This window comes from Prunus avium, chromosome 1 (assembly GCF_965620075.1).
Source record: "Prunus avium chromosome 1, drPruAviu1.hap1.1, whole genome shotgun sequence".
Classification (NCBI taxonomy): Eukaryota; Viridiplantae; Streptophyta; class Magnoliopsida; order Rosales; family Rosaceae; genus Prunus; species Prunus avium.
The window spans coordinates 47,561,526-47,572,930 of NC_142284.1; the positions used below are offsets into that span (position 1 = coordinate 47,561,526).

An 11,405-nucleotide genomic window follows, 5' to 3' on the forward strand; every position below is an offset into this window, starting at 1 on the left:
GCAGCAGCTCTACATGATCTTCGTTCCTTTTCTGCAGCATCTCTACATGCTGGTTGGCGCTGTAGAGCCGCTTCTGCAGGTCCGCCACCAGAGCTTTCAGGGCCGCCACTTCCTCACTCAGTGCCCCGCACTCCCGTGTTCTCGCCAGTAGGCGCATGCCCAAATTTGTGGCCGAGACCGCGTTGAGCACGGTTAGGTTGTGGGACTCGTCCACTGCCATCTGGTCAGACCTCTGCGCCACATGCAGATGATCTGCAACTGTAAGTCTGCTGACAGTCATGCCCTCCGGCATTACTGCCCTACGCGGCACCACCTCAGAGAAGTTTGAGGCCGAGCCATGGTGGTATGAGGAGTTTGGGAAGATATGGTTTGGAGGAGCCCGTGTCTGGCCATTTGGTGGTGCAAGGGACAACTCAAGGTTAAGGTCATCAACAAGCATATCTGGGGATGCCATTGATTTTTCTGTCTGGGCTTTTTGATGGTTTTTCTTGAGTTTGCAGGTTGAAATGCAGGATGCTCCTTCTTTCAACCGAGAAGTGGTTTAAATAGCCATATGCTCATAAGGGAGCCGACACCACTTTGCATTTCCTGCGCAATTTGCGGTTGCGTCCGGTTAAAAGGGGAAGCATTTCTACTTTCGCTTTGCTTTCTTTTCCTCCCTGTTTTCTGGTGCATTATGTTTTGATTTCTTTTTAGTTTGTCGTTTTTGTTTTATTTCAGTTGGGGAAGTGTGATTTGTGTCTTTTTCGTTTGTCGCATTCCTTTTATTCCGGTTTGGGGAAGTGCGTTTTGTTTTTCTTCTTTGTCTTTTGCAACTTTCTTTTCTTTTATTTCCGGAAACGAGAAATTTAAAATTTAAAAAAAAAAAAAAACAAACAAATACACGGAAAGGGCAAAGACAACCAGGCACACCACTAATACATTAGAAATTATTCTTTCACAGTGCTCGGTGTCTCGACCATTGGACCTTTGAGTTTAGCCCTATGGCTATCCTCTTCCGGGGCTTCATGCACAGCCTCTTGGGGCTCATCACTCGAGCTCCCAAAGATCGCACTCTTAGCTTGAGCGTACCTACTCTCGCGATCTGTTTTCTTGCGTTTACCCGGTTGGTCCAGGTCCTCCAGCTGCTTTCTCATGTCATGGGCGTAAACGCTTACCATCTTTGAGAGATTTTTGTTCTCTTCCCGCAACGCCTCTAGCTGGTGTCGATTCACCTCCACTATCCTTGCCCTTTCCCTTTTTAAACTTTTAATAATACTCTGGCACTCCTCCACCATACTTCGCTCCGCCGCCAACTGACCTCTTAGCACCTCCACCTCATGGGACTTCGCAATTAGGCGATGACCCACACTTGCGACTGTTGCCGAGCTTTGCACGCTTAGTGCCAGAGCATCGCTCACGACCCGGTTGTCATCCCTTGATCCCAGCACCCGTATATCCTTGGGAGTTACTAGATTTCTAGCAACTCCAAGGGCAACATCGTTGTCCAGCAGTATCGAGTCATTCACTGTCATGTGCCCCCGTGCAGAGGCAAAGTAAGGCATCCACACTGGTGCCACTGCTTGGCCCCGAGTCTGAGTCGGTGGAGCTAGGTTGAGGTCCAGCGAGAATGGGTAGGAAGAAGCCATTTGAACTTTCTTTTCTTTTGTTCTTTCTTTTCTCTGTTGTGTGTTTCTGCGTTTGTGTGTTTTTCCCCAACTCTTTCTCTTCTTCTTTTATAGAGTTAGTTTCTACGTAACCCTAGACACGGCGCTTCTGCGTTTTGCGCGGCCCTTACGGCCTATCCCCTTAGGTCACCTCACCTGGTCCCCAACCCCTTTAATTACAGTTTCGCCTTTCAGCGCTTTTGAGAAACGAAAGTCGTCACGCCTTCCTATGAAGCCAATAATTCTGGCTTGGGACCGTGAGAGAGACCTCTGCTTGTCGACACGTCTCTCACTTTGTTTCCCGTGACTCACAGGTGTCGAGACTTCAGGGCCCACTTTTTCTATTTTACTGAGTCCTCGCTCTTTGTGCTTCTGACTTGGTTTCTTTGTTTTATTTACTTTCTTCGCTTTTGGGCTTTCGTTTGGGTTGGGCTTTCATTTGGTTTGTGCGTTTCATTGGGTTGGATTTCTGCATGTGTAAGACTGTTGTTAGGGCTTACTGTTTTATTTGTTTCTGTTTGGTTTCGTTTTTGTTTTTGTTTTTGCAACCGTGTTGTAGTTGTTTTTCGTGTTTGTTCTTGTATTTACTTGCTTTATTCCCTTTAATTCTTGTTATAACGTTGTTGGTGCCTGAATTCTTTAACATTGAGGACAATGTTTGTTTCTAAGTTTGGGAAGGGATAGCAAGTCTTTTTCGTTTCACTTAAATTCTTACTTTCTTTTATTTTGTTTTCTTTTCTGTTTTGAGTCTTTTTTGTTCTTAAGTCACTTTCCGGACATATATGATGAGATTGTGATGAATGTTTAAATGACTTGATTGAAAATGCTTTAAAAAAAAATAATAATTTGTTATTCACTAAATGGCATCGTTCTAGCATGATATGTTTGAAACCCTCTACGCACTTGTCATTTGTTTCATAATTCTCTAGTTGAGGGACTTGCATGATCCAAAGAATTGTATCAAGCATGAATTAGACTTGTACAACCATATAATGTGAGCTTTGAGCCTTGTGCTTCAATTCATGAGTGTTATACACATATTCTTACTTTTCTTGTCATCTGAGTTGTTGTTTGATCTCATTATTCATTGATTTGGTTGAGCACTTAAAAGTCACTCATTCTTGTGCAATTTGATTACATGACATTTGAGAAATAATATTAAGGCCCTCTTTGGACCGTTTGTGCCTTTCAAGCTAACCCTATGCATGCTTAAGCATGATTTTCCATTGTTAACCACCTTGAGCCTATATGTATGCCTTTTCTTTCAAGTAACCAATTATTACTTCTAGCCCTAGCCTGAAAAACAAGAATTTACCTTTCTAAGGAACTCGTGAGCTTTAATTTAGATGTGTTTTTCATGCTAAGTTTGGGAAGTTTGTTATTACATTTCGAAAAAAAAAAAAGAGAAAAAATAAAAATAAAAATGAGTACTTCACTCAAAGGGTGAAAGAAAAGAGAAAAGTCGTGGTTAAGTGGCAATGGTTTCAATTTCAATTCCATGTTTCTTGGTTGTTCAAATGGAAGGAAGGAGTGTGAATCATAATTAGTGGAGGTATAAGGCTTTGTGGTCTATTTGATCACCAAAAACTGAGTGAAAATCTCAAGCGTGATGTTTCAAAGTCTTTTAGTCAACGATTATATGCTCTTACATTGTGAGTTCCTTGGACTTTGTTGTATCCATATCCTTCATTTCTTACTCACCTTACACCCTTAGCCCCATTACAACCTATAATAAAGACCTAAATTGATCCTAAATGTCATGTGGTTGATTTGCACACATTTTTCAGCTTTTAAGTGTTTAGCATCCTTCTTGAGATCATATTCATGCATGTTTTTCATCTTGCTAATTTTGAGTTAAGTCCCGTATGGTTTAACTCTATTCTCATATTTATTATTGAGTGATGCATTGTAACCCTCTTCCGAGTGATTCATTTGTGAGAGGACAACTTTGGTGAGATTTGAAGTTACATTTGTGCTTGGTATGATTTTTGAAGTTGTGTGAAAACTGAAATTGGAGAATGAGTTCCATTTGGCCATCACACTACTACACTTGAGCATGTTGTGTTATGAATTTTGCCGCCTTGTGAATAATGTGTAAACTGAGTTTTTCTTGTGAAAACTTTTGAGTCGTTTGCATGAGTTGCTCTCTCCTTAGAAAGTGTTCGGAAAGTTTTGTTTCGAGTCTTGTTTTAATTTCTGTTTTGCTCGAGGACTAGCAAAAGATAAGTTTGGGAAGTTTGTTCGGTTCATTTTTACACATGATTTTTCATGTTATTCACCTCTTATTTTGAGTTAGTTCTTGCCATTTAATAGCTTTTTACTTCTTTTTTGTGTTTTAATAGGTTTTACCTTGGTTATAATGAAAATGAGCTAAAAGTGCATTATTAGTGATAAATTCTGTTTTTGTTCATTTTCGTAGGTCAACTTCTTGGCCTGGGATCAACATGCTCCGGTGCTCGAATGAGGTCATGATCTTCATGAGACTTGTTCCAATGGATGTTAACTACAACATATCCAAATTTGAGCTCCATTGGACAAGTATTGCCTATCCAACCAATCCAGCATGTTACCACAGCTCTGGAAATCCGGATTTGGCCAGCTTTTACCTCCTTTGTGTCATCTTAATTTCTTGTTACCATAACACTTGGTAACAAGAATTTACCTTAGTAGATGAGATATTTTCTGAAGCATTTGGCATCTTTGTGAGGACAAGGCTTCATCATTTGCAAGGGGACAAGAAGACAATGGGTGAAGACTTTGCATTAGAATACTAAAAGTAAAAGCTGGAAAGGAGGAGAGAGGGAGGCAAAGGGAATTGCAATCTGATTTGGATGAGCTATTGAACGTGGGGGAGGAATTGAATTCTGAATTCTACACAATTGAGAGCAGATTTTGGAGAGCTTGGAGCTAGGAGAAAGCCAAGGTGCAGCCAAGAAAAGTGGAGAAGAAGACTTCCACCATTGATGATCTTGAAGCTCTCATCATTTTCTGAAAATCTGTAAACTCTTTCTAATTTCATTTTGAGTTTGTATTTGGAATAAGTATGAGCAACTAAACTCCATAGCTAGGGCTTAGGTTGAAGCCCTAAACATGATTACCTTATTGTTTTGATGCTTGAGTGTATGAATTTCTAGATATTGTTGATGAATTCCAATTCACCAAATTAATCTATCCTTGATGTGTGTTTTTCCTTGGTTGGCCATCTTTGAAAGCATGCTTCTTGAGATTGTTGGGATTATGTGTATCTTCATGTTCTCCTAAGCAATAAATGGATGAAGTAAGAATCATCCATGTGAATTGGTTTCTTGAATACCTAATGTAAACACCATGCTATTAGGATTCTTGTGATGTTCATATTCTCTTTGAACTTAATGGGTTCTCCTTGTAATTGAATCGAAGTACGAACCATACCTAGGTTCGGTTATGGGGAGGGCACAAGTATTGTAGCACGAACTATGCACTTTACGTATATTAGAGAGGATCAATGCGTCTTGAGCCAAGACCCATGGTCTTGATTGCGAACATTTTCATCAACATGTTTAGAGTTCATCATTTGAGTATTCATGAACATGGGTAGAATTGTTTAGGGTGGATTCCGAAACCCTAGTGTTTGTTACATTTTGATTTCACATCTTGATAATTCATCTCTGCCATTCTCATTTAAATTCGAAGTCCATTTACTTACATGCAATAGAAATAGATCACTTGAACCAAATCAAAACCCCCCCCCCCCCAAATGTGTGTGTGAGTTGCGTGTTCGACACGTTATGTGTCTTTGTTACTGAATTTTATTTGTTTCCGTAATTGTTTTGGACTTTTGGTCCTCGCTGTGTTCTTGCATTTTCTGTGCTGAATCCAACCGTATAAAGAACGTGAATTTTGGACATACGGTTGGAAAGTTATAGGCAAAACACTGGACAGAGGTCGAAACTGAAAAACAGAGAAAACGAATCTGCCCAAAAACGACCGGTCGCTTTTACCTGACGACCGGTCGCTTTTGAAGACAAATTTTGAGTTTCGAATCTGCCCAAAAACGACCGGTCGCTTTTACCTGAAGACCGGTCGCTTTAGCACTGTTCATAGGTGATAAATGGGTGATAAAAGGGTGATAGAAAATGCTGTTTGTGTTTTTGTTTAGTTTTCTTGTGTTGTTTCATTTCTTTTACACTTCTTTACTCATTTTTAGTTTCCATTTTGTATTTGTGCATTTGTGGTGTGTCAATTAAGTGTTCTTTATGTACTCAAATTAGAACTTATAGGAAGCCGACAAGTTCTTCGTGGGATCGACCCCGTACTTGTATAATCTATACTTCAATAGACTCGTGCACTTGCGGGTATTTTTAATTGGTTGTTTGCACATTAATTTGTGTCCTCTTAGGAATGCAACAATTACCACCTGAACTTTTAATTTTTATTTTTAACCACCTGAACTTTGTAAAGTGTTGCAATCCACCACCTACGTCTGACTCTGTTAAAATTTCTATTAAATTTAAGGGTATTTTTGTCAATTAACTATAACAAAGAATAATTATATATAAAAAATAGAATTAAAAATACAAAAAAATAAAGCTAACCTCCATATCTCTCTCTCTTCTCTCTACTCCATTGTCTTTATTCCACCAAATATCATATCAAATTGCAATGGCCCATTGATTTTGTTGCATTCCTGTATTTCCTTTTTTTGGCCAAAGCCTTCCTGCATTCATTTCATGGCTTGCACTATTTGTTCAAAGGCTTGTCCTTCATTTCAATGGAAGTTTGCATATCCAAAAAAAAAAAAATTCAGACTACAGTTACTCTCTCTCACCCTCAATCCAGCAAATTCAAAAAATTTAACATCAAAGCTAGAATTTAAATTTTGTAACTTCATCATGGGTTTTGGGAAGGAATCAATTGCATTCCTAGTATATATAAATATCCCAAAAAGGTACGAAACATCTGCAATTGACAAACAAGTTCTAGGAATGTCTAAATTCAAGTACCAAAACACCAGTGCATGCAGTCCTTATACAGGACATGCCTATATAATAAACTACAAATTAATTAGAAAACAGAAATATAACCAAGCAATTAAGTCATCTATGATCTTTAAATCTTTGTCTTCTTAGCAGGAGACTTGAGCCTAAATTTCCTTGTTGTGTAAATTGTCACAGAAGAAACGGGTTGTGATTCCATTGGCAAGCTAGAGCTTGGTTGGTATGTTGATGTATTTGCTAAATTTGGTTGAATTGTTCTTTCACTGATAGTGCTTGGTTGGCCTCTTGATGCACTTGGTCTTTTTGCCTACAAATAAATTCAGTAATTATAAACATATATCATGTGCTTGCAAATGATATGTTTGAAAACCAATCAAGCTAAATACCTTATTGATAGTGCTTGGTTGGCCTCTTGATGCACTTGGTCTTTTTGCCTACAAATAAATTCAGTAATTATAAACATATATCATGTGATTGCAAATGATATGTTTGAAAACCAATCAAGCTAAATACCTTATTGATATTGTTGGCACCACCTCTTTTATCGCACTTTCTCTTGTTGTGGCCATGCTCCCCACAAATGGAGTATTTTATTTTGACATGGAAGGATCTTGATAGCTTAGATCCAGTAGGTGCTGCTGGTTTCTCATCTTTCTCTCTTGCCCTCACTTTTTTGGGTCTCCCAAGTTGCTTATGATACACAGGGAGCAAGATGGGAGGAAAGTTAGTGTGTTCCCACAGCTCTTCATTGGCTATAGGGTGAATAAAAGGTCCATAAGCCCTTTTCCATGATGCCTTCTTATAGCATGAATGTATATACTTGACAGGATCTTCATGCCTTCTACAAATGCAAGCTATTGCATGTCCACAAGGAATTCCAGTCAAATTCCACCCTCTACATGTGCAAGTGTGCTTAGCCAGACCAACTGCAAATTGAACCCCACTCATATGCACCACTTGATACATTTTTTGTCCTACCAAATGAGCAATGCACTTACTGCTTTCTACCTTATTCTTCTCAAGGATCGTATGGATCCTTGGCCCAATATCACCATGCCCTTTGTCACATGCTTCCCTCTGTTTAGCCATCCTCAACATCATATACATTCTCAGAGTTTCCAACATAGTCAAAATAGGTTTATCCCTTGCATCTAGTATGGCACTATTGAATGCCTCACATAAGTTATTTAGCAAAATGTCACATTTTGGGTGCTCAGAGAAATGCGATATGCTCCAGTAGTGTGCATTTTCCTTTTTAAGCCACTTATATACTTCATCATCCAACTTTTGTAAACTACTCATCTCAACATCAAACCAAGGCACTGTTGTTGCCCTTGCTGCTGCCCACAACCTTTGCTTCAATTCTAAACCCTTGTGTAGTACTTTGAAGTTGTTGTAAAGGTGCCTAACACAATGCCTATGCTATGCTCTGCACTAGGAAATAATGTCTCTACAGAAGGTATTAAACCTTTTTGTTTGTCAGTGATAAACACCCAACTCAACCCATTATTGATCCCAACATCATTCTTAAATAAATCCAAGAACCAAGTCCACGTGCTCTTATTCTCAATCTCAACAATAGCATAGGCTATGGGATACATTCCATTATTCCCATCTATTCCCACAGCAGCTAGAAGTTGCCCTGGATGTGGACCTTTTATGTGACACCCATCTAAACCCACAATAGGTCTACAACCCTCAATAAATCCCGTTTTCAAGGCTGCAAAACATATATATAGCCTATGAAATCTGACTTTCTCACCTTCCAATTTTGTTTTCAACATAATTGTACTTCCAGGAGACCTCTTAAGCTCTTCACAGTAATCTCTAAGTATGGAATACTGCTCTTGGTAGGAACCCTCAAGCTTCTCATTTATTATTGATCTTGCTCTATATGCTTTCCACCTTGAGATTTGTGCCATATAATCTTTCCTCACCATAGCTTTCATTGTCTTGACATCTATTTTTGGATTAATGGATAAATCGTCAACATATCTCTCAGCCAACCAAGTACTAGTCACACTTGTATTGTTTTCATCAGTTCCACATGTGTGATTTGGAACTAATGTTTTAACATGTAAAGGGGAATGTCTGTCAGACAAGTCATTAGAAGAAGCATACACAGACCAAGGGCATGGCTCGGCTTTACAAACAGCCTTAACCTTATACCAATCATTTATTTTGAACTTGTAAGACCTGCAATGGTTAACGAAATGCCATTTCACAGCTTCTTTGAATTCCTTGGCATTTGCAAAAACCATCCCCAAATGAAACTCTATGGTTCTAATATCAGTTTCTCTCCTGAATTGTTTAAATTTTGGAAATTTCTTCTTCATCCTTCTCCTATTCACTGTATTTGGTTCTTCATCACTAGATGAGTTCCCATCTAGGCTTTTAAGATCTTCTGAATTGTATTCATCAAACTCTTGCTCTTCTAGTCCAATCTCATTTTGTATATCTTCCTTGTTAGAACCTTCTACATTTTGGTCATATATGACATCATCTTCATTTTGCTCAAATGATACACCAAGCCCTTCTTCATCTTGCTCATAATCAGAATCAATAAATTAATCATCAGATTCAGTGGTTGCTTCCTTTTCTTGTACATCCACATCCACCCAATTAAATTCTAGCACATCTGATTGAGGAGATTTCTCTGGCTGAAGTGAGTTACTTTGCTGCCTCTCAGTTTGAAATATATCTATTTGTTGCACATAATGGTTATTAATAGATGTCTGACTCTCAAGAAGCCCACAAGAAATTCCATGAGAGAAATAAATGACAACAACTCTACTGTGAAGCAAGTTATCAAACATGTTATTAAACACCTCATCATTTGTAATACAAACCAACTTACTTTCCACCCCATTTACTCCCTCTGGCACTCTATAGTAGTATCCAACACGTTCTTGATACCCCAATTTCTTTGCAAAATCATCAAAATCGAAAGGTGACATGTAGTCTCGATTTAAGTTGTTTACCCAAACCACACTACCACCAAAATAAAAGTTGTATCCATTACCTTTGTCTTGAAGTTGACCACCATGGTGTATTTCAGCAGTCCACAATGCTGGATCTAAACCCTCTGTGTATAGAACATTGAACAAACAAAAGTTACCACTATTTTTAAAATTTCAAAAATTTAACATATATATCCACAGTAATACACTATACATGATCGTAATTTTCATGTGAATTTAGTTTTATACATGCAAATAACAAACAAAACATATAATTTTTCAGAACTATCTTCATAAACCAAATAACAAATATTAGGAGCTGCTCCTTTTTGTTGAACTAACAAGGCAACGTTTTTTTATTTTATTGAAGTACATATATATGTGATGTGAGAGTCACAGCATAAAATATAAACGTGAAAATTTGACATATTCGACATAGCCCCACAAACACTCGATGCAATCTAATTGTTAAGCAAAATATCATAATAGACAAAGCAAACTACAAGATTAAACAACAATAAATTTTTTAAAGTTACAGTAAAGTCAAAAACTATCAAGAAATTCAGAAAAACACATAAATTTAGAACCACTATTGACCATAAAACGTTACAAACTCAAACATATCAATCACCACACCCCTTACCAAACAATTACTCACAATCTAAAAAGTATAAATACGTAATTGTCGGAGCTTACCATAATTTGGTGGCTCCCCAGCGTATCTGAAGTTATTATCCATATCAGTTACTTCAATCCTCAATTTGCTACTCAATTTCAACAACCCACACAAGAGATGCCAAGAGACAAAGATGAATATAGAGTATGGTGTATGCATAGGGTGGGTTTTGGGAGTGTAGGTTTTTTTTTTGCAGTGGAGCGAATTGACGTTGGAAAAGTTGGAAAAGTAGGAGTAGGGATAGGGTGAAGGCGGTGTAATTAGGTTAACTTTTTTTTAAAATCTGTTTTTTAATATAATTATTCTTTGTTATAGTTAATTGACAAAAATACCCTTAAACTTAACGGAAATTTTAACGGAGTTAGACGTAGGTGGTGGATTGCAACACTTTACAAAGTTTAGGTGGTTAAAAATAAAAATTAAAAGTTCATGTGGTAATGACGCACATACCTGAAAGTTCAGGTGGTATTTATGCAAATTTCCCTATATAATATATTGAAAATAAGTGGTATTAAAGATGCTTATGTTTGTAATAGTATTTCATTTATTTTCTACGAATTTTGTTAATTCAAAGCAAATAGGAAATTTCCATTATATGCAAGGCATTATTGATTGAAAATTAATATATTAACAAAGTCTAACCAGCACTCCCTGGATATATGGCTTTTGCAAAAATGAAAATGGACATGTTTCTCCCTTACCCACTTGGCAAGTCACTACGTAAGGCATGGTGCGGCGTTATCTAATATTATAACAAACATCCTTCACTTGCATTGCATGCGAGCTTTTGATGGCAATGGCTGTTACAAAGTGATAGGTGCCTTGTCATATCTGATTTATCAAATCATGATGTCATTACTCTGCTAAATAATCAAAGGACCCTTTTTAACTCGTAAATGGGCTTTCTATTCATCTTATGGGCTTTAGGCCCAAATATTTGCAAACACCGTCAACGGCTTTTTCACAGAGCATGGTGAAGCATGTATTGAATTGAAGCAGCCGCTATTATTATTAGAGCATTTCCACCCGTTGGATTTGCTAGGGCAAAAGGCTCCCCAGCTTCAAAAACACTCTCCAGTGATCATATTCAGCATGCATGGGCAGATCGTGTAACTACACTCTTGCCGACATCTCACAAATTATGACT

General features: G+C 38.0%; 1 protein-coding gene across 1 annotated transcript; it reads right to left on the minus strand.

Moving 5' to 3' along the window:
* Positions 1-6,734: 6,734 nt before the first annotated feature.
* On the minus strand, positions 6,735-7,747 carry LOC148297930 (uncharacterized). Its single transcript, XM_088249000.1, has 3 exons — positions 7,136-7,747; positions 7,009-7,056; positions 6,735-6,929 (listed from the first exon to the last, which is right to left on the minus strand). The coding sequence occupies exons 1-3, from the start codon at positions 7,745-7,747 to the stop codon at positions 6,735-6,737; spliced, it is 855 nt and encodes a 284-aa protein (XP_088105126.1).
* Between the last annotated feature and the right edge of the window lie 3,658 nt (positions 7,748-11,405).